Source organism: Haplochromis burtoni, unplaced genomic scaffold (assembly GCF_018398535.1).
Source record: "Haplochromis burtoni strain Fernald_Lab_line unplaced genomic scaffold, NCSU_Asbu1 Contig_22, whole genome shotgun sequence".
Taxonomy (NCBI): domain Eukaryota; kingdom Metazoa; phylum Chordata; class Actinopteri; order Cichliformes; family Cichlidae; genus Haplochromis; species Haplochromis burtoni.
The window spans coordinates 425,641-449,711 of record NW_024582383.1 but is presented as its reverse complement, the minus strand read 5'-3'; the positions used below and the strand labels follow the sequence as shown (position 1 = coordinate 449,711).

The 24,071-nt window shown below is 44.6% G+C and overlaps 2 protein-coding genes across 2 annotated transcripts in view; both read right to left on the bottom strand.

The window, feature by feature from the left end:
* Positions 1–36: 36 nt before the first annotated feature.
* Positions 37–18,978, bottom strand: ankef1a (ankyrin repeat and EF-hand domain containing 1a). Its single transcript, XM_014332054.2, has 11 exons — positions 17,152–18,978; positions 16,665–16,871; positions 15,815–15,976; positions 13,751–13,950; positions 13,514–13,663; positions 13,199–13,322; positions 9,620–10,436; positions 9,157–9,383; positions 8,760–8,899; positions 5,585–5,740; positions 37–5,411 (listed from the first exon to the last, which is right to left on the bottom strand). The coding sequence occupies exons 2-11, from the start codon at positions 16,852–16,854 to the stop codon at positions 5,256–5,258; spliced, it is 2,322 nt and encodes a 773-aa protein (XP_014187540.1). The 5' UTR covers positions 16,855–16,871; positions 17,152–18,978; the 3' UTR covers positions 37–5,255.
* Positions 18,979–19,107: 129 nt separating this feature from the next.
* emilin1a (elastin microfibril interfacer 1a) overlaps positions 19,108–24,071 on the bottom strand; it is a 37,046-nt gene continuing 32,082 nt past the window's right edge. Inside the window, exons 8-12 of the mRNA XM_005917145.3 lie at positions 23,306–23,720; positions 22,914–23,030; positions 22,132–22,149; positions 21,898–22,032; positions 19,108–21,799 (exon numbers count right to left, since the gene is read on the bottom strand). Of these exons, the coding sequence (XP_005917207.1) occupies positions 21,480–21,799; positions 21,898–22,032; positions 22,132–22,149; positions 22,914–23,030; positions 23,306–23,720 (1,005 nt within the window). The 3' untranslated portion in view covers positions 19,108–21,479. The remainder of the gene's footprint in view (positions 21,800–21,897; positions 22,033–22,131; positions 22,150–22,913; positions 23,031–23,305; positions 23,721–24,071) is intronic.

Genomic DNA, 24,071 nt, shown 5'->3' with positions numbered 1-24,071 from the left:
AACAATAATGTGTGTGTGTGTGTGTGTGTGTGTGTGTGTGTGTGTCTGTGTGTCTGTGTGTGTGTGTGTGACCATCTCTCCTCGTTGCATTTTCAAAGGTCAGTTTGGGGAGTACAGCTGACACTGCAGTAAGATCCAAGCGCACACAAAGGCTCGGACACAGGACATCAAAGTGCTCTTATCAGTGCTCTAAATCCAAAATGTCCCACTGAAAACAAAAGCACAACACTGACATGGTCAAGTCATGAAACTGAACTCGTGTTTATCAGATTTGGTCTCATGTATCCAGGAGAAACGCAGGAACCTGTGGGCTCTAAGCTCTCCTGTTGTTAACATGTTTCTACTCGTGGCTCCAGGTGACGTCAGTGAAAGCTGACATTAGAGGTCAGTGGATTGATCCAAATATCAATAATGCTGGTATGGGTATCAGATTGATACCAGCTGATACTTTGTTTCTAGTCTCTGATATCATTATGTGACCTCTTGAATTGTATGAAATTATCTTCTTGGAAATTAAAAAATATACGTTAAACCTGCTGTATGAAAAATGTCAGAGCGTATTTGTGTTGACTGTCTACTTTTTATTTTAAACCTACAGCACATTTAAAGACTTGAGGTTGATCCAACGTGCTGTTTGCAGGGAAGCACAGTCTACGTCTCACATACTGGTATCGGTGTGTATAACACTGCGCCTGTACTGACTTATTAACTAATAAATACCAAAATGTGCAGTACTGCATTACCTGTTAGGACAGCAGTTGCTCTGTTTGTGAACGCAGCAGCCCCGCCCACCTGCTTGTTTATAACAGGCAGCCAATCAGTAGAAAGCTGGCTTAAAGGAACAGCTAATAGGACTGTTTCAGGAAACATCTGTAATAAGGGGCTGTACCATTCCACAGAAAAAGATGGGGGAGGATTGTTTTGTACAGTGAATCATGGAAAACCTCATTAAAAGTTATTGAATAAAAACATAGAGGTGAAAAGGAGCACAGTAGGTCCTCTTTAAGTAGAATACTCACCCTTCTTTACACCCAGACCCAATCATATATGTAATACTTTTAGCAGTGTCACATTCCTTTTTCTCCTACATTAGATAATATAATTTTAATGCAGTTTCATAAATCTTCGTTCCCAAGTCAAATTAATAATATCATGTCTTCTTAAGTACACTAAACTATTATGATATGTATTCAGCTTTACACTTATTATGTGCCAGTCCTGCTTCTTCGTGGAGGCGCTTATTTGGACTTTGGTATATTTGCTGTAAAACCATAATGAAGACTGAAAGGCAGCAGAGTTAAAGTCTAATGGGACCGCTCTGGTCTTCATGATCACTGCCAGCAATGCTGATGAGTTGTTTTCAGGGCAGAGGAAATCTGTTCCTGTAGTTTGAGCTGATTAAAGCCCAATGCCAGCGTGTTCCTTACAGAAACAATATGTTTCTGTAGAATAGGATCTTAAAGTAGAGAGTCAGTGTTTTAAAATCCCATGTTTGATTATAGTGACCTGGTAATATCAAACATTGTTCCTTTGGCCTCCTGTTATTCTCTTTTTCTTAAAATACCATTAAATACTGTTTTTGTGTTTTTCTTAAATCAAAGTACAGTCAGTGAAATGGTTGCAGCTGCAATGCATCCTGAGAGATATTTATTATACCAGCTTTTGGTGTCTTTCCCAGGAATTGTTCTGCTTATGTGAGCCAAGACCCCATCCTCTGTTTACCACCCAGCGTTACTGGTCTCACTACGAAATTCAGATCAATACTCTCATAATAAAAGTTCCAGGCCTGGAACAAATTGGAATCTAAAGCTGAGAAAGATAAAGAGATCTATGGCACTGCCAACACTGCACTAATGAATGATGAATCACTGCAACACACACACACACAGTAAACCTGCACAGGTGCTAAACAAAGACAAAAGCTGCTGGCAGAGCTTACTGTACGTTCTCCTGTTGTGTCACATTCAGCGTGAAACACGACTCCCGCATCAATAATGGATACAGATCTGCACAGTGCTGTCGACGGGAGCGTGGCTACCATATTTACACTATTGGTGAGAAAAGTCAGGAGCACTGGATCCATCTCACCCTGAAATCGGAGAAAAACAGATTTTTTAACCCAAAATGTTGTTCATCATCAAAGCTTTTAACCTAACACCTATGTGTCTATGTGGATCTCCGTGTAGATGCTTCTGGAGACTACAGGCAGACAGACACAACTGCACGTCGTGCATGTGCACAATGAGTCTGTGCATGGTTATGCATGTATGTCATTACTGGATGCTGGATGCATATGTGAGCACATTTGTGTCTCTATGAAGGCACGATTATTGCAAATGATGACACATCAATAATGCTCTAATGTGACAAACAGCAATAATATAATATAGTGTGTGTTTTTGTGTTTGTCCCCAGAGGCTGTTTGGGGAAGTGAAGGGTTGAAGTGCTGAGTAAGCGGAGCAGGGCCCGAGCTGAGAGACTGCAGTGCTGCTGCCTGCAGCTCAGACTGATACTCAGCAGAGGGGAGGGGGAGGAGGGAGAGGCTCCAAACAGGCTGCGACTCTCAGGCATGTTCAGCTGGCACGCTTTCATGGTACGCTCACACAGACAGTTCAAATAGGAGAGCTTGTTCCTGACTGCGCTAATGACACATTAACTCAAAGCCGCTCGCATGTGTCTCCGAGTGGTTCTGCAAACATGCTGCAAGCCGACGCCCTAACAGACGCGCTGCATCACAGCCTTGTTTACTCCCTCTAACCTGTGTGCCACTGATTGTGCTAGAAAAGCCCTCATCTTCTCCTCCCGCCCACTCCCATTCCTCTGTCGTGCTCCCTCCCCATCCTCTGAATCACCCTCCGCTGCTCTCCCCCCCGTGTGCCTCTGCCTTCCCTTCTCTCGCTGTCACTCCTCACCTTCCCTCATCTCTCGGGTCTCTTTATGAATGGCACTGCTGGGCTTTCAGTGATATGTTCTCCATTCCCCTGCTCACTGTCTCCATTCGTCTCTCTGAGTATCGTTACATACATGCGCGCCTTTTTCTGCCTGTCTCACTGCTTCCGTCCATCCCCCTCTTTCTCTCCACTGTCATCGATGGCGTTGTGCTTATGCATATTTAAACAATCCCGGGCCCGTATTGAGAACCTCGACCCCTCCCTCTCTGCTGATATATTTGATTATATAACTCCGTCCCCATGGACCTCGAGGACGCTGCAATCTAATTTTATCAGGTGATGGTGGCGATGATGATGGGAGTGTGCCTCAATGCGACATTTAAAGCAGAAGAAATGTCTGTTTCCTGTAGCTGCATTCATGTAAACATCCAAAAAACAAGCCTTATCCAAACAGGGCTCAGACACAGTATCGTTAAGGTAATCTGGGCAAAGATGAACGGCTGCCATTTTGATGCCTTTCTGTGCTCGAAACACAAGAGCTTGCTCCAAGTTTTCTGTTCTAATAAACAACCAGACCGCTGCTTTGGAAAACCTGGCAAACAGCGCCATGTGCTGGTACAAAGATGGAACTGCACAGGGCTGAAGGACCAAATCACCCCGACACGAAGGCGACGTGAGAGCCCTGACAGGCTGCGATGATGACTTCTTTCTTTGTGTGACGTCTTAAGCATGTGGTTTGATCTGTTTTCTCTCACTGCAGGCACAGTTACTGCAGAGCTGGCAGGATCTGAACCATCTGCACACTTTTATTTCACTCACGAACTGTGCTAATTTCCAGCTCTGTATCTTTCTATTCTTGCAGACCACTAGAGTAGCTTTGCATGATTCACAACTCAAAATAAGTTCTTCTTTATCTTTGCTGCACCCTCTCAGTTCATCCACTGTCTGAAACCACATATTTGTCCCCCTCTTAAACCAGCAAAGACAAATTCATGTAAAAACATCAATACCCCATTATCTGTAACTGTAACCTCATTTAGCTGCACATCCAACCCCCGAGATGTCTCAGAATAAGAAAAATAAAGTGCAACTGCAACAATACTCCTTAGCTTTTCTACATGATCAAAAATGCTGCTGTAATAAATGAAAGAAATCTTCCAGCACAACTCTGAAACTGCAAGAAATGAATTAGAGAAAAGGTTCCAGGGGCTCATTGCCAAAAGTGCCAGCGAGTGGAATATTTTATACAGAAAATGTCTCATTTTATTCATTTTTCTGTGGATACATTGTATAAAAAGAAGATGTTTTTTGTAGTCGATAGTGAGAAAACAGGAACTTTTCTGTTTTTTAATTGTTTATCTTCATTATTGTGTTATGAATAGCTGTGGAGGGAGTCTTTATTAGTAGGACAGCTGTAGGTTTGATGAAAATACAGTTAAAAGTCCTAAAACATCCAGTGGGCCGAGTAGGGGATTTTGCCAGGCTGATTCTGGCCCCCAGACCTCAGGTTTGACAACCCATCGTTCCCGTCACTCTGCGTGTCAGAGACGACCACATTGAGCCATTATAGCAGCAGAAATATGAGCAGAAATAAGAAAAAGCAAAATAAACGTTGTTTCATGAAATAAACAAACAGTTTTTTAAAATAAGCGATCACACATTTGGCCCATAAAGTTCATTCTCATGAAATGCAAAGTTGTTGCCATGACAGCAGAAAAAGCAGTGAAAGATGATGCGTATCACCGAAAAACAGCTGCAGTTTGTAAAACGTGTTCAACAACACTACAGCAGATCGGCCCACAGTTCATCCTTCTGAGTCATGCTGTCAAACAACATTATGACCTTTGACCCTGTGGATATAATGTTATCCATACACCATGTTGCTGCAGTGCTTCCTGAGTTACAATGTAGTTTATCAGGGCCACAAGCCCTTTGTTCTTTGCCACATGTTGCTGTGCAGTGCTGTCTGCGTTTAATCACCTGGCTGTGATAAATGACAAATTTTCCCAAAAGGAAACAATAAAAGTGAATCGATTATGTCCAATCGGTTCATCGTTGAGTCCAAGTGGATGCTTGTGCCTCCTTAAAAAAGAAAAAAATATTCTTAAGTCATTCCTGAGTTATAACATCGATGATTAGAGACGCACAACCTGGAAACATCAAACCTGTGACCACGTCTGTCACGGGCACAGAGCCGTAATGAAAGCAGCAGGAACCTGATGCGATGGAAGGAAACGTTATTCAAAGCACGATGTCCAACAAGGCAGAAAAAAGAAGCCATGTGGAAAAGATGAAACATCCACAATTATGATAAGTGGCCAGTTTCAGTCCAAGATGTCAGCCTCTGTCTAACCTCGCTGCCTGTTACTCTGCGCTGTTTGTTAGCTCCAGCATCGTGCCCTGGAGGTCGCGGCTGAAAGGCATCACGAGGTTGTCAAAGTCCACCTCGAGGGATGGGAGCTTATTCCTTCTCTCTATCTTTGACATCAGCTGGCTGGTGGTGGGCGGCTTCCCCCAAACCTGAGACAAAAACAGTCAGAGTGAGAAGTGGAATTACACAGTCACTTCTTCAGGAACATGTGTGCACTAACGGGCTTAATGCAGGGTTGGTTTGTGCACGTTGTGACTGCTGCAACTAGCCGGCAGCAGAAGACACATTAAGCCATCTTCTTGTAAACGGTGGAGAGGCTCACCGTCTTTGGCACAAAGGTGATGTCCACGAGTTTGGTTTTCCCAGTCGTGATGCTGGTGTTCTGCAGGACGACACTATTTGAATCCTTCTGGGGTGGAGTCTTCTCTGCTGCTGCAGACGACGTCTCTGCTTGCACAGCGACTTTTGCAGCAGCAACCTGTAGTGAATACCAAGACTTTCAAAGCTTCTGCAGCCTCGCTGTGTTCAATACAAAGTGTCAGATTCAGGCTGGTTAAAGGCAGCTAGAGATGTCCAAATGCACAAGATTAGGTCGCTAACAATAAACGTTATGTTTGAGGATTAAAGCTCAATGGTTTTCAGTAACGGTGCAGAGGCAGGAGAAAGAGTAATCCAAAGATTTAGCTGTTGCACCGAGGAAACAGAAGTACTCTGTTAAAGCACCGGACAGCTAATGTTTACTTTGGACTGAGAAAACCTTGTGAAGGAATCTGAGGAGCATCAGTAACAAAACTTATTTTGTATATAAATGTGCTACAAAAAGTATTTGCCCTGTTCCTGATTTCTTAGTTTTGCATATATGTCACACTTACATGGCTCGGATGTTTCAGATGAGAAACAAAGTCCCTGACGTCCGTCTTGAGAAGGTTACAAAGCCACTTGTAAGGCTTTGGGACTCCAGCGAACCACGATGAGAACCACTGTACACAAATGGAGAACCTTCCCAGGAGTGGGCGGCGTACCAGAATGACTCCAAAAACACATCAACGACTCATCCAGGAGGTCACAAAAGAACCCCGAACAACAAAGAACCGCAGGCCTCACTTGTGTGTGTTAAGGTCAGAGTTCATGATTCAACAGTAAGAAGGAGACGGGGCAAAAATGAGAGTTCGAGGAGAAAACCACTGCTGACCAAAGAGAACAGAAAGGCTCATATCTACCAAAAAACACTGTGATGAAGCTGTTGGGATAATACTCGGTGGACCGACGAGGCAAAGCTCTCGTCTGAGTCCTGTTACGCCGGCATAAAACTAGCACGGCTTTCCATGAAAAGAACATCAAACAACTGTCAAACCTGCTGAATTCAGCTCCACCAGAAAATCCTGAAGAAGCATATCTGGCCATCAGTTCGTGCACTGCAGCTTAAGTGCCTCTGGCTTCTGCAGCAGGACAACGATCTGACACACACCAGCATGTTGGTAATTCATGTTCAAGAACCCTCCACTGTGGCTGAATTAAAACAAAGAAGACTGTTGCTCCACAGTGAAGGATCCACAGTGAAGGATCCACAGTGAAGGATCCACTGCTCGTTATCACTGACTGCAGTTGTTGTCACGGTTGACACTTAGTAGCTTTAGGAGGCAATGACTTTTCCACGCAGCTCCACGTAGGATCATTTAGTTGAATGAATATTTACTCAGGTTATCGTCGTCTAATATTAACATTTGTTTGATGATCTGAAAACATGTTATTGTGACAAATAAGAAATCAGGAAAGGGGCAAATAATTATTCACAGAACTGTGAACTTTACGAGATATGACTTCCTGCCAGATGTTTGCATCACTGCTACCTGCTGCTGATGTGATCCTGCCTCTGGATGGTACCAAGTTAGACTGAACTGAAGGTCCTGTGAAGCTGCAGCTGGAGATCATCTAGGCCTGCTTTAAGCAATTTGCATCGATTCGAGTGTTTCTTTTTGTCGGCCATCATCGTCAGGTGTTCAGCCTATCTGCCTCCACCGCTGTGTCAGTGTGTCATCGCAATAATGAATGTTTATCACTGGCATTGTCAAAGCATACGCAGGAAAAACTGTCTGCAAGCTGCAGGATGTGAAACTTGAGCTTTGCCAACTGCATGTCAAAAAAGGCTATCATCTGATTGGCCAGGACTGTGGCTAAGCTGGATATTGACGGCTGCCAAAACGCTGTTTTTGTAAAACCCCGTCTACATGTGAGGCGCGGTCATGGGAAGAATTTGCTGCTACACCAATCGTTCTGCACAAAGGCCCATTATTAACTTAATCACCGATCACACGGGTGTTGATGTTCTCATCAGGATGTTCTGGCGTTCACCACAGACGCTGCAGAGCTCTGTGCTGTTTGTGTGAGCTTGTTATCAGGTAATCATTGGCTCTGCTGGCATCAAACTGCCTTTCCCATCCCCTAGCTGCTCTGTGTGTGTGTGTGTGTGTGTGTGTGTGTGTGTGTGTGTGTGTGTGTGTGTGTGTGTGTGTGTGTGTGTGTGCGTCCTATATTTCTTAGTGTAATTATTCTTTCATTGACAAATATAAATTTTTTTGTTCACATGTAACTAATTTTTAAAGACAAACAAGAACAACATGCAGTCGGGTACTGAGAGTGGTGTAATTCCCACAGAAGCCCCCACATGTTCCCACGGCTGTGGTTAGAGGGTAGGACGACCACGGGGCTTCTTCTGAATCACTCACAGTGCTGAAGGTGCATGATTTACAGAGAGTTTGTGAATTCCAGTGGGCCTGATGAGGATTATTGCCCTTTATTGTAGAAAACAGTGAAAGCAGCTCATACCGCCTCCGACCGAGCTCAGAGAAAAACGCTCCGTGATTCGTCGGCTCTCTGTGTGACAGATATTTTCCTTGAATTATAAATACTCCTGACTATTTATGAACGCCTCACAAACACCTGCTGCTTTCAGGGTCTTAATGACAACATCAATACATCTGAACCGACTGTGACCTCGTTAGAGGGAATACAAATCTAAACACCAGCTCGGTGTAGCTGTAACCAAACACATGTGGTGTCATTTGCGTACGAGTGCCCAGCTTTAAGTAATCAGCTCCCTTTGCAGGCTCGGGTTTCCCTGCTGCTACGAGGGAGAAGAGAGCAACACCAGCGTGTGTCCTTTTACATGATTTAGAGGTCATGATGGGGATCAGGAGACAGAGCGGGCTGTCTCTGTGGCCCAGACGCTGATCCCAGAGCTGCCCTGCTGCATACATCAGCGTGGGAGTGTGAAAGAGCACTGAGGCCCAGGAAAACGCACTTGTATGGTGAAAATGCTGTGAACGCTCAAACAGAGGAGAAAAGCACTATATCAGAACCAAGACTTGCTATATTCCTATAGTACAGAGTGAACATTAGATACAGTTTAGAGAAACAAAGATAACAGGGAAAGTCTGAAGGCAAACGATTTTAATGTGTTTCAAAGGTCTCCTTTAAGTCGTAGATTATTTGTGTACCTTGGCTTTAGGCTTTTTAGCTTCGGCCTCCTTTCCTTTTGCTTTGTCCTTTGGTTTAGGCAGAGAATCCATCTTTTGTTTGACCAAGTCGATTATCACAGGGTTTGCAAAATCTCTGGCAACATCAAGGCAGCTTTGCTCTGTACAGAAGTAAAATCAGCAGTTAAACGAGACATGGTGATTCTAAAGTGGCCATAGATGTGAAAGTGCTACGATGTAGGGTTGTAGTCAATGGGCCTATAAAGACAGGATATGAATGCTGGTACGTTATACATCGCCACAAAGGAGACCTGTAGAGTAAATGTTGATGGAGAGTTAGAGTTAGAGAGCAATTATACAAAATCACGTGTTTCCATTGTGGCATTATAAGAAAAAGGTACAAAGGCTTTGAACACACCTCTCTTGTTCTCTGCAAGCACACTGGCACCCGCCTCGATGAGGAAATCCACACAGGACACTCGAGACGTCTCAATGGCCCTCATGAGGGGCGTGGCTCCGCCCAGGGCCGGGGCATCGACGTTAGCTCCAGCATTCACCAGAAGTTCAATGAGTTCCCGCTGCCCGGCGTACGCTGCATGGTGGAGGGGGGTCCAGAAGAACTGGTCACACACGTTCACATCAGCCCTGTCACAGACAGTGATGTCAGGGTTTAAGGCGTGTATTAGTATTTAGGCCCATTCTTTGGCTCGGATCAGCAGCCACCAGAAAACACCAGAAAAACTCAGTTTGCTTCTGTGTGCGTGCTTTGTGATACAAAGCTAAAGAAACGGGTAAAAAATATTGAAAATATTAATTTGGCTTTTATTGTAAAGCCACAGAAAAAACAAACGGCACTGAAATCAGAACATGAACTTTCTCACCCCTTGCTGAGGAGGTACTGAGCCATCTCATAGCTGCCAGTGGAGCACGCGACCATCAGCGGCGTCTTGTAAAACTCATCCTGAACGTCCACCGGCACCCCTTCACTGAAGGCCTGGTCCAGAGACTCCAGATCATTGGTTCTCACGCAGGAGTTCACGTTGACGTAGACCGGCGGTGGCTTGTGTATGTACCATCCTGAGTCGTTCATCACCGGATGCACTGGCGGGTGAGCCGGGTCGAATCGGAGGACATCCGAGCAGTTAAAGTATGAGCTGATCATGAAGCTGGGTGGGCCTCCGTCTGCTCGTCGGGGCTTCAGCTCCGGTGGGAGGGTGCAAACGGGCATGGGGAGAACAAACGGACCCTTCTTCTTCTTCTTGCCCCCTTTTTTTCCCTTTCCCCCCTTTTTCTTCTTAGGCATATACGAGGAGAGGCGGAACGGTTTCTTGATGTACTTGACTCCTCTGATGAAGTCACTGATGTTGACGTCTCCTCCATGGGCTGAGATGACTGCTTGGATCCGGTCTGGTTCAACTGGAGCTTGTAGCTCCTCTAATACAGAAATAAACCTCTCTGCAGTAACTGTGTCTGATTTGTCGCCAAAGGCTTTCCACAGTTCGGCTTCATACTCTTGAGACCAGTCGTGGAGAGTCAGTGCCCAGAGCTCTGACATCTGCCCGGTGCCGCTGGGATCGCTGCCTTTTCCCTGCTTCCTCTCCGCCTTCCGGAGCTCCTTGGCTACTGCGTTGTGACCGGAATCTTTGGCAATCTGATGCGGCAGCAAACCTTCCCGGTTCTTCAGTTTAGGGTTACAACCTGACCACAGAGCAGAGGTTATATAAACACACGGCAGAATGTCCTCAGGACTGTGGTTGCAGCTATAGTAGCATACCAGAGATATGCAGACACAGAGGGGAGAACACTGATCCTCCAATCTGTTATAAAAATACTGAGGAGAAGAATTCGAAATTCAGTTCTGGATTTTACCCAGAACCCAGTCCAAGCAGTGAGGAGACGTCAACATGGGACAAATGTACTGTCTGACATCCTGATAACAGCGAATTACACAAGTCCAGCCTAGAAGTCACAAATGCATGAACGTGGGATGTTTCCAATACAAGAGAGGGTTTAATATGCGCGTTGAAGGACAGAAATGTCTCCAAATCGTCTTAAGAAACATGAGTGATGGGACAGATTTGTCCCCAGCTGGGCAGCAAACAGTCCAAAAAGACCTCTGATCACACAGGAAGCTGACAACGCGCTAAAACCAACACACAATGACAGGTGTGGTGAGCAGCAGGCGTGCACAAGCTGGTAATTATGGACAATACTTCCACGTGTGAACATGAAAAAAGCAGGGGGACTGTGTTATTATGTTAATCTCTGAAAGGGCTGTGCGTTTGATCATAAAACGACAGCTTGATCCATATTTCTAGCAGCTGGGAAATCCCCGTGTGTGATCAAACGAGACGTGCTCGTGTATCAAAGAAACCAGAACAGAATCAGAAATGTGCTCGACTCTTCCAGCGTCCACACGCGTGTAAATGAAATGACATTTCAACATTTTGGCAGTAACGTGGAGCGTGCTCCTTTACGTTTCCATGTTTACGAACACTACTACAAACGGAGGGTAACATATTGAAATCATCGTACCGTAAAAAGGTACCGTAGAGCAGTTTTTGGAACGAACTGAAACTCCCATATTCCAAATAGAGTCCTGTTCCCCTTTTAAACTTGAAGATATTCAGTGTAACCGTCAGCATTCCTCTCACAGGCCATGCATATCTCACTAAAAAAGCCCTTTGCATAGCGGCTGATCCCACGCACCCAATGCAAAGCTTCTTCAAGCTGCTGCCGTCGGGGAGGAGACTGCGGAGTCTCCAGGCCAGGACCAGCAGACTGAAGGACAGCTTCATCCATCAGGCTGTCAGGAAGCTTAACTCCCTCCCGATTCTGCCCCCTCTCCCCTCTTCTCCTCCATGGTCTCACTGAACTCTGTCACACACACACACACACACACACACACACCCCAACCAATACCAAACACCCACCATCGACTCACTCACTGGCCTGCACCAGTTACCAGTCACTTTGTGGAGCATTGGACTGCCATTACCTCATAAGACTTTGTTGTTATACTATCTCTTACCGTACATACTAAATCTCCATTTGCACTATTTGCCTATTCATACTCTGCCTGGTTTACACTCAATGTCATTTACCCTTACCTGAATATTGTATATTGCATAGCTTTCTTGTTAATTTGTATTGTATTTATTTATTTAAATTTTTACTTTTTAATTATTTTATTTGCATTTTTTAATCACTCTCTTATATTTAAATGTTCATTTGCTATTTCATCTAGGGTTTGAGAGTAACGAAATTTCTATTCTCTGTATGTCCTGTACATGTGGCAGCATTGACAAATAAAGTTGACTTTGACTTTGATATGAATCATTACACAGTTTGGGCATACAATACTTATGTAGCAATACCTCAAAAACACCGTGACCAACAATAATGTGACAGCCTCATGAACACGCACTCACAGAGGCGACGCCTACAGAAGGTGAGGCAGGTGCTGAGAAGACAGCAATAAGATGTGAGCCAGTACAGACGTACGGCCATCATCACGGCCACATAAGTGTCATAGATGCTTAGGTGGGACCCTGGGAACGCAGTCCAGCACCTTTGGGCTCTACGAGAGAGAGGGAGGGGATCAGAGCGACAAGCCAGAAGCAACCATGAATACATGACCCCCACCCCCACCCACAAGATGAGCTGCTACAACAGTGCCTTAGGTAGCTGAGGAGCTAACAGGAGGAGGAAACACAGGAGGACAAAGCCCCTGCATGGGCTAGATAGAGGAGGTGGCTGACATCAATAAATCCTACCAGAGGTTAGAAGAGCTCGGCCTAAAGGACTCCACAGAGTCATGGCGGCGCAAACAGACAGCTGCTGACGACCAACCACACAGAGCTGTGGCCGATAAAGAGCACAAGGCTGCAGACGCGACAATCCCAGCTTACTGTAATATTGGGAAGAAGTCCGATGGGCGGAAAGAACAGCTGGAGATGTGAACGGTCAAGTCCAAAGTGGTCCCAGTGGCTAGAACAGCGAGTCCAGCAGATTCCAGGCATCAGAGGTCTGAGGAATGACCGAGACGCTCGAGCAGAGCACATGTCATGGTGGTTTTTATATAAGGCTGCGAGGCTGACACACATTTACCTCGCTCAACAGTAAATATTACGATGAGCCCTTTTTACTTAAGTATTCAGTTTGTTTCCCTGTTTGTCAAACACCAACACACACATTTAAGACTCGGAGCCGATTGCAATGCTCTGTGATACCACACAGACCCCCGCGCTGTGACCAGCTTTCTCCTCATGTACATTTTGAGTAACAGCTGCTGTGCTCTCCTCCTGCGTTTCAGCGTTAGCCTACAAGTGACATCAGACTGAAATTACTGAATGTAATGTTGATATGAGCTTTAAATGTCTGCACAGTCGGGCTCCTTTTAAGGCATCAGCAGGAGTGACAGGCCTCATCACAGAAGAAGACTTTAAAGAGTACAGTACCTCTCTGTGCCAGGAACTTGCAGCAGTTTGCATTGCCCGAGGCAGCAGCGTAGTGTAAGGCTGTGCAGTCCTTAAGGCTCATCGCACTCATGTCTGCTGAGTATGCAGACAGCACCTGAAGCACCTGAACACAGCCCAGAGCAACACGTTAGACGAGCCTAAATCCGAGGTGCTGCTTACACTAACAGTGGGTCGCTGTCATTTTAATTCAGCTTCCAGTACAAAGTAGAATAAGTCCTAATAGATACAGCTTAACTTTGCATGTTATTGCCATTTCAAAAGATGTCAGCTATTATATATGAGCAGCTACTACACCTCAAAAAAGCCCCCCATGGCAGCATAGTGGACGGCTGTGAGCCGCTTCCTGTCAGAGGCGTTGGGGTCTCCGCCCATCCTGATTATAGCTCTAACAAGCGGAAGGGACCCTGCTTTGCCTGCCTCCATCAACGCTGTGACTCCAGTTTTCTGAGCAGAGGGGAAGAGAGGAGAGGAAAGGCTTCAGCTCCAACAGACTGTCTTCAAAACGCAGGTCTCACAGTCCCTGTTGTTTACCTGGTGTGCCGCATTGGGGTCTGCCCCGGCATTCAGCATAATGAGGCACAGGGGGGTGCACTCCTGGGCCTTTTCACACATCAGCTGAAAGACATGCATCCCCTGCACTGACACGCTGTTGGCATCGGCTCCGCACTTAAGCAACACCTGCAGGCAGTGGCAGTGGCGTTTGGTGGGGTAGATGCAGTAGAACAGCACATCTGAGTCACAGCGTGGGTGCAAAAGTTTAGGAAAAGCTCATGAGACAGAAGAAGCAAGTAAGCGTCAACAATAAACCTGTACATCAGTGTAATCAGACTACTTTGATAGCTAAGCACTTAAGACCTAAATGCTGTTTCAAATATTAATGTGGACCCTCCGTCTAATCCAGTGTTTGCAGTCCTTCGCAGCTATCAGCGAGCTAACTCTGCCAAGTCAAATCAAGCCATCTTCATTTCTACTGCAAAATTAAAAGCGAGGAAACTTTCGGGAAACTTTGCTCTGACAGAGAGCTTCCACGCTTCCAGCACCGAGCACAGCTGCTAACTGCTGGTGGATCAAACTGCTGTAAAAGGAGGGAGGGCAGGATGCTGTGTTTTACTTTCCCCACTCTGATTATTCCCACATTACTCCATATTCCTGACACGACGGATAACACAAACAGGTGTGTGAGACTACTGAAGCTCAGCCTGCTGTGAGCACTGAGGCCAGGCTGAACAAAACCCCAGGGAGAGCTGGGTCGTATCAAGTTGCTCAGCGTGTTTCACAGGAGACGATCATTAGGACTTGATCTGTAATTAGACGTGTCCATGTGGCATGACACACAAACAAAACCTCATATGGCTCTTCACACATGTGTACATACATCATACAGTATGTAAATTATACGTCAGGAAGCATTCAATCACTCAGCCTTGATCTACCTCTCAAAGGAGAGCCAGTTAGAGTAATCGCTACCACAGACACACTGTAATGGGGTCATTATCACGATTACTTCAACGAGCTCCTTCAGAAGACCTTTGTGCGCTCTGATTGGAGTTGTCTGGGATACCACCTCCTCATCAATATCTAAAGAGACAAACTCTGCATGTTCATGAGCGGAAAGACGCCGCAAGCGATCCAGCTGACCTACCTTGAGATGGAAACGCCCCCATTTGGGAAACTGAGACTCAAATGAGAATACATACATTTAAAGCAAACCATCTGATACACTTGGCACACAATGAATGAGCTTCATTTGTGCAGGAACTTTTAAACAAATATGACATATCACAAACAAAAAAGCTCTGAAATTCAACTCTCACGTGTTCCTGTGATAATATCAGCCTTGATCATTCTGCAGCTGTTAAATGCTACAAAATATTTTTGTTTCAAAACTTTATTTAACCAGAAAGCAAAAAGCTGCAGCTTTAGAGTCTCTTTGTTTAAAACGATCGTGGGCTAAACCTGCATCCACACAGGAAGCGATTAGCTTCCCAAACCTTACTTTGTAGGTGACAGTCGGCTGTTAACGGACAGACTCCCATCACCTAAGTAACTTCTAATGTATTTACTTCCCTGTTAGCTGTCAGCCACCAGCATCCTGTGCTCTCAGTGCCAGCTGAAGTTGAGAAAGACTCAGACTTCTTTCTCATTGCCATAGTTTTTTCACCCATAGTCACTTTACGTCGCCGGACGTGACTGAATTTCTCTCGAGTTGCCAAGTCGTTGAAAATCACCCACTGTGTGGTTAAAGCTAAGGGAGACAAAGATAGGCATCAATGTCCCTCTAAAAGTGAGCATCGCCATTGGGCTGAGCCCTTGAAATGCCTCTGGGTTCTTATTGTGAAAACTTATTTGAATTGTGTGACAGCTGCAATTCTGAACTAGACATCTGAAGAAAACCCTGCTGTTTACCACCATATACACACTACATGAACAAAAGTGGGCCGCCTACACCTGTACCATCGGCCATAGAAACTCATGCCACGAAGCTCCCGGCACACAGCTTTAGTGTGTTTGAAATCCCGTAACTGTTCTGTCAGTGCAGTGTTGCTAAACCTACACAGAGATTATAAGTAGTAATGCCTTTAGTTTTGAACTCACTTTTGCCCTCTACATCCAGGAGCCTCAGGTTGGCTTCGCTGTGGGCCAAGAGAGACACAATGGGATGGTTGCCCAGCTCAGCAGCTAACATAATCGGAGCGCGGCCCCTTTTGTCCTGCACGTTAGGATCTGCCCCCTTAGAGAGGAGGAAGGTGACGAGCTCTGCGAGGAGAAAAAGAGAGAGCAGAAACAATCAGGAGACAGATCATATTTGGGGTTGTGGTAAATTCTCAGACCAACTGGGCTTGATGCAGATTATGTTTAAACGTAACTGGAAATACATGTTTATACCCCATGTCATCTTTCCCCAGTGTTACTGCAGGCAGTGATTAAGATGTTTAGCAAACTTAATAACATCCATTTTCCATTGCGCTGCCGTTTTCGAGAACTCTACATGCTGCCACAAATCTCTGTGGACATATTTTCTTTGGCAAGAAATGCGGCATGCAAACAAAGACACAAAGACTAAATTCACTAGCTGGGCCCACGTCCTCATTTTAGGTTTGACAGCGTTTTAGTAGGTAAAAGTGATGCTTTGACATGAATTGAGCTGCAGTTTGGGGAAGGCCTCGAAGGGGACGGCTCCCGGGCCTGGCAGATCCCCGTGGACTAAATAGAAATGAAGAAGTTAAAGAATTGAGAACAACCTATACAGATGACAACCGGAAGGAGCGTGTTTGGAGGCGTGGTCCCGCTCCTGAAATTCCGATACATTATCTCCAATGAAATAACCTGTACTGTAAATACCCACAGTATTTGAGCTGAACAAACATAGCACTCGTCCAACCAAATGTGCCTGATTGTTGCAAAGGAATGAGTCTGCCACAGCCAACCCACAGGCATACATTACCTAGATTGTTGGCTGAAACTGCCACGTGGAGCACCCCCACGCCGTCCTTCGGCTCTGTGAGACTGATGAGGTCTTCCGCCCCGAGCTGCACCATCTTCTCTATCTGTGCCGTATCCCCTTTATGGACCAGCTGAAGCAGGCGGTAGATCTGCAGGGTCTGCAGGCGGCCCTCTGCCACTCTGCTGCTCATTGTGGACTCACTGAATGCTGGTATGAAATAGGAGCTTTCTAACATGCACGCAAATATTTGGTTCTAACATCTTTTAATTGAATTACAATTTTTAGGTGCTTTCTTTTCCTCTGAAAAACTGCAGTTTAAATAAGATACTTGTTCATGTTACCCATGTGAATGGCGACTTTCATACAAAGTGGCCCAGTGCTTTTTCTGGTCTCTTTAAGACAAACATCACCACAGTACATGAAAAATAAAGTCACGAGTATTGTTAAAAATCTGTCAGTACCATAAACCCTCAAGCTCATCACGCACCTGCACGCAGACACGCACGGGTTACACGGGCTCCCCTTGTTTGACAGACACTTGCTGCTGTGGTCCACAAACCCAGGCTTGGTCAGCGAGAGGGTCCCGTCTGTACCTGCTTTTCCTCCCAGGCTTTTCACTTTTCTGTGCGGGCCGTTAGAAGGAAACAAAGTCGGCTCCATGGCAACGGAACGCGCGAAAATCCCGGGCAGGACCTCGTGCCCTCGTCTGATGCTGCTTTCAGGGTCTCTCGATAAGCTCGGCAATACTGAAATTGTCGTAAATGAAAGCGTCACCACTTTGCTTCCATTTTCCCCAAATGGATTATTTTATTTTTTCAAAATTGTCAAAAGTTAATGACAAAGTTAAAATCGTTTGCTTGAAATTCTTGCAAACTGACTAAAAATAACAGATCGTGTACATGAGTATTCACAGCCTTTGCCATGACACTCAAGGTTGGCATCATGTTCATCCTGTCTCCACTGATCATCTGTCAGATGTTTTCTGTTGGAAAAGCACACACCTGTATAAATCAGGTCACAAAGTTGACAGTGCATGTCAGAGCACTAACCAAGCCATGAAGTCCAAGGAATTGGACAATCCCAAACCTCCGAGACAAGATTGTATGGAGGCACTGATCTGGGGAAGGTTACAGAAAAAGGTCTGCAGTTTTGAAGGTCTGACTGAGCTCAGTGTCCTCCAACATCTGTAAATAGAAGACGTTTGGAACCATCAGGACTAGAGCTGGCTATCAAGCCAATCTGAGCAATCAGGGTAGAAGGGCCTTAGTCAGAGGTTTTAGAGAACCTGACAGAACTCCAGCGTTGCTCCGTGGAGAGAGGAGAACCTTCCAGAAGGACAACCATTTCTGCACCACCAAAAGTTTCTCCACCAATCAGGCCTGTGTGGCTAGATGAAAGCCACTCCTCAGTAAGAGGCGAATGACTGCACGTCTGAAGTTCTCTGATCTGATGAAACGAAAATTGACCTCTTTGGCCTGACTCATGTCCTCCATCATGTCTGGAGGAAACCGGCCACCACCTGGCCAGTACCATCCTCACAGTGAAGCACGGTGGTGGCAGCATCATGCTGTGGGGATGTTTTTTTTCAGCAGCGGGAAGACTAGTCAGGATCAAGGGAAAAGGAATCAAAAATGAATACAGCAATGCAGAGTCCTTGATGATAAGCTGCTCCAGAGCTCTCTGGACCTTATACTTGGGCGAAGGTTTATCTTCAAACAGGACAATGACCCTAAGTACACATCCCAGATAACAAAGGAGTGGCTTCACTCTGTGAATGTCCAGCCAGAGGCCAGACTTGGACCTGATTGAACAGAGAGCCAAAAATGACTACGCAGCCTGGTGGGGCTTGAGTGGTTCTCCAAAGAAGGATGAGAGAAACTGCTCAAAAACAAGAGTGCTAGCTTGTAGCATCATATTCAAAGACTTTAGGCTGTGATTGCTGCTAAAGGTGCTTCAACACGATGTCGAGCAAAGTCTGTGAGTAATTATGGGCATGTAATATGTAATTATATATTTTATATACTTCCAGCAAAAATGTTTTTCACTTGTGTAGAATTTCATTTTGGAATGAGGCTATAACATAACACAAATAAGAGCACATATCTTTTCTTTGATAAGTAATGAGCATCTTGACTGTTAAGCTTTTCCTAACAGCTGCTGGAGTAAATATCCTGAACACTAGGGGTCACTGCAGTGCAGCATATGAAAGAAAAACAGTTTAACAGATTCCTTGTCTTGTCTTAAGCTAAAATTAGCCTGTTGAAGTCGAGGGAGGAGATGATAGAGGTTTGAAGTAGGAGCCAGAAACAAAAGTCAGCCCAGCTGTGTGTATTTGTGAAGGCCAAAGAAGTGCCAGATCAAATAAGTGAAGTCCAAAGCAGGCGGGGCAGTGTGTAAAACCTGATGCATACCAGCTCATTTAATAAAAGAAACCAAATCCAGATGAGAGCGATACTGTTGACGTGAGCCGTATAACACTGGGTATCTGTATTTGTAGCACACGTGGCAAAACATACAAAACGTATACAGTACCATGCAAGGTGAAGTGGCAGTTCTTAAAGATCATAAAAATATGTACAGTCTGTTAAGGTTACACAATGCTTAGACACATACACTTATATTTCCACACTAGAGTTGATGACAAACATGTCCTCCTTGCAAAGGAAAACGTGTATGATACGAAAAAAGAGAAAATACACTCTTAAGCCATAATGTACAAAATGCATTATGAATCTGCAAACAAGTGTGCAAGCCATTTAAAAAAATATGTACAACACCTTTCAAAATACACAGTTGAAAAACAGACAACCAAAGGCAGGATGTGTGTGTTCAATCAAAGAAATAGGCTTTGTATACTTGATATAAGGATAAGTGTAGCTTCTGTATTTGTTATTGTTTGCTTTGCATAAAAACTCCAGCGTAAGATCGACTGATAGTAACAGCGACATAACTTCCACCATCTGAACTCTCACAAACGTCCCTTAGAAGAACTGTTCTTGCCCTTGGCAGTCCTCCACGTCCTCTTGTGTTTCTGGGCACAGCTAATGTCCTATAATGCTCTTATTGTTTTGTATGATTTATAAAATCCTGTGGTTTCTCCACCAAACTATCAGTGACTTCATTTGCGCATTTCCTCCTAAAGAATAGTGATAGTGGTTTGGACTTCATCACTCTGCATTTTTTCCAATACAATTGGCACTCTGCGTTGTATTTCTGGGAATTTACTTGTGGTAAGAATGAAACTCCAAGGAATAATTCAGGAAGTGTGTGTAATAACCTCTGATCGTTTGGTATGCTGTGGGTGGATAAGGGACAAAAAGCCCTCACATTAATCATCTTTTTATAAGATAACCTTTCTTTAAATGGCACCGGTGGTGCTCTCTTCCAGCTCCATGTTTTCATTCTTGAACTCTGCTTAGCTTTGTAGCTTTGAAGGATCCCTGGTTAAAAATAACCCTTTTTTTTATCTTACACTGGTCCTTGGCGTAGCCCCGTAGTTCATCCTCTGTCTGAAAGAAGCAATTTCAGCTCCCCCGCCCGACTTTGAGCCAACTTTCTTCCTATTGGCTACACAACTAAGGTGCCCATATAAGGGATATCCATTCTCAGTGACATAATACGGAGCTAAAAGTAGAAAAAAACTACCTGAACCAGTTCCAAAAATGTTGGAATGGCATGTAAAATGAAAATAACAACAGAATGCAATGATTTTGAAATGTTATGGATCCATATTTTTACAAGTTTAAGCTGAAATTATTTTGAGAAAAAAACATTAGCTCTTGACTTGGTTTGCATCAGCAAATCTCAAAAAAGTTTGGAAAAGTTAACGTTACTAAAAAGAAACAGCTGGAGGAACATTTTGCATCTAATTGTAAGGTCCATTGTCTGTGACTAAAGGCAGGATAAAGCTCTATACACGAACATGATCCAGAAACTTCTCTGGGCCAAAGCTCATTTAAAATAGACTGAGGCAAAGTGGAAAACTGTGGTTGGAAGAACTGAAATTTGAAATTCTTTTTGGAAAACACGGACGCCGTGTCCTCTAAAGAAAAGAGAAGAGGCACCATTCGGCTTGTCAGCAGCTCTCAAGTCCTGCCTCTCTGATGGTGTGGAGGCGCATCAGTACCTATGAAATACATACAGGTGGGAGATCAGAACGAGTTCCCACCCAGACATCTTTTTCAGGGAAGGCCTTAGACAATGCTAAGCTGCATAATGCATCTATTACAGTGCAACAGAGAAGAGCCAGGACTGTTGAGCAGCTTGGATCCTCTAACAGACACCAACGGGACAACAATCCTCTCCCAAAAGTCCAGCATCTGGTCTCCTTAACTCCCAGCTTTTTAAAGAAGAGGGATATAGTGATAAGAGTCACAAACATGTTTTGTGTATTCGATTGTGAATAAAAAGGTGGATTTATGACATTTGTGACACAAATCATTGTGTTCTGTTTTTATTTCCATTTTACACGATGTGCCAATTTTTTTAAATTTAATTCTGGGGGAGGGATTGGTTGTAGATATATATGAAAATATTAGTGAAAACATGTGACATTATTAGATAACCGTGCAGTGGCTTCTTCAGGATACAAAAACACACCAATGGCTCTTGCCTAAAATAGTTTTCCTTAAAGCTGTGAAACACAGAACAAACGACTGTGGTTACAAAGGACTTCTGAAATCCTTCCTGGCACTGAAGGTCAAACATAAGCTTTTGTCTTGCTGAATAGATCCAGTCCAATAATCTGCATTTCTCAGTGGCACTGTCTCTTGGACAAATCAGAAGCTCTCACGCTCAGGATTTTTACACATCCAATCAGATGGTTTCGTAGAGCAGCATCCCACTGAAGATGGTCAGAGGTTCGGAGGAGTAGGCCAGCTTCCCAGTTACAAGGTCGATACAGACCGTGTCCCCTTCCTCCATGGGTAGGATGATGTTAAAGACAGCTAACGCTCCAGGGATGTGCTTTGCCTCAGCCATGGGCTTCTCCAGGCCTTCAGGCTGATATCCGGCCGAGTCTGCTCGGGCCACACCAGTGTTGGACTTGGACAGCACTGCCTCGATCTTTATGTTTTTGTGGCCTGTCAGGATGCCACTGAAGAAGTACTTCCCACGCACAGGAGCTGTGAAATAACCTGAGGGACAGGACGAGGTCATAATGACTGACTGCAGACAGCAAGTTGAAATAAAGAAAACCTAAAACTATTGAAACGTCCGTTGTAGTGAAACTCACCTGTTTTGGGATTGTAGGCGTTATTTTCATTGACAAAGACTTCATTGAACACTATGGTTCCCGTGTTCCTCATCGGGCGGGTCATGGCGGCAGAGAAGGAAAGGCGTGGCACGTGGGCATCGGAGCCTGGAGGACCTGATGATAGAGCAGAAACAAAGAGCAGGTGTTACCGTGGATTCGGGATCAAAGAGTTAGTCGCACTTTGATCTGCTGTTTGATAAGAACACCACATACCCTGTTCCCCTCTGAGACCTGGAAAGTAAGATGAAAGACAACAACAGCGAGTTAGACCCAGCGATACCATTCCTCGTGTTTATATTGTACATATGCAACATGTTAATGAAGAGACATCAAAGATGCACCAAATACGTCTGTTAATACACGTTTATTTATATAAAAAGTAAATTCAAACTAGTAAGAAGCAGAAGTCAATTTATGGTATTCGTCATTACTCTGACCTAAATTTACTCTTCTGTACTGAAGTTTGTGTCCCAGTGGGAGACGGCTCACACATGTGCCTTGTCCCATGGCTGGGTCGCATTGGAAATTCATAGTTCTATAGTTTATGTTTTTTTGAGTGAAAATTTAGAGCAAATCACATTCTACTGCATTTTAGTTGGTGTGATGATTTAAGATTTCAATGGTGGTAACGTTATTGTCCCCAATGGGAAATCGATTTGCAGTATGTCCATAGAGAGATATAAACAAACAAACAAACACATACACACAAAAAAATAAAAAATAAGCCCAGAGAAAACAACCTAAATTTGATCATCTAGTTGAGAATAATGCCAATTATCAGCCAAATAAAAATGATTTGCTGCTGCGGTGTTAACAGATTGTTCAAGAAGCCTGTGTTTGGTGAAAGGTTTTACCAGGAGTCACATCCAAACGGTACAAATGCACATTCCTAAATAACATAGCTAACTTTAGCTAGCTTGATTAAGCTTAACTTCCATCTTTTTGGCCTAAGATGATCACTACTCTGGTTCCAACACTGGGCCTACAGTATTTACCTGGGGGTCCCATTGGTCCCTGTTCGCCATCTCTGCCCTGAGGTCCTATCCTCCCTTCGGGTCCCATCGGACCCCGGGGCCCTTGCTCTCCTCGGAGCCCAGGTGGACCAGGTGGACCTGAAGGAGTGCAATGTTTGGTGAGACAGCCGGGAAACACTCCAGTACCAGTAACACTATCCTTAAAGAGAACTCGTGGAACGCGCCCTTTACTCTCATATTTACTAAAACTTAGCTTTTAGGCAGAGAGCACAATTTAAATCATTTTATGACAACTGCCTGGAATCTTTCTTTCATCTATTTTTCCCTCAGTCCAAACGTACCTCCCTTCAGTTGGGAGCAACTATCTCTCGACCAGCATTCAAATCCCACGCCATCTGCCCTCTGTGACTCACCCTTAAAGTCCCGTGTTTTGAATCTGTGGAAGTCTCTGACCAAGTCGACCACTGAAGAGTTCAGCCTGTGTATGTTGGAGTGGATGTGAGGCAGCTGGACGTTCTGGATATTTTCAATAGCATTTCCTTGAGAAGTAACTGTGACATTGAGTCCATTAACAGAGGTCCACAGCCCAGACACGTGTCGGTCCAAGCCCTCCTTGATGCCCTCCAGCTTTCCAGAAACCGTGTCGAAGCGCCCAGACACTTTTTCGAGGTTGGAGAGCCTTCGATCTAGGCCGTCACTGGACCTCCGGCACTCCCCGATCTCAGTCACATGGTTGCTCCTGATTATTTGGATCTCTCTGCCCAGATCGCTGAATCGAGTGTCTGAGTCAGCGACGTGGTCTACCACGACCGTTTGCAGGTTGTTCACCTTGAAAAGAGTGTTGAAAGTTCTACTATGAAAAGACTTTTCTGTTTTCCTTTGCTCCACAATTTATTCTCCTACGGTCAGCACATCATCTGTCAGAAAACCCAAATATCTGTAATATCCTATTTTCATAACTGTATAAATATTCTATGAAAACAGTTCCAAAGGTAACCGCGATGCATTTGGAAATTTTTATGAATTTCTCTTGTTTTTTATTGAACTTCTGTTTTCTTTTGTGTGCTTTTGCATCATTTTCTGTTTGCTGGTGTTTTCTTGACTTGCAGTGCATTTGAACTGAACAACTGCGCAGCCCGCCCAACACTGCTCTTTCTGTTTTTCCAGGCAGTTTCCGCT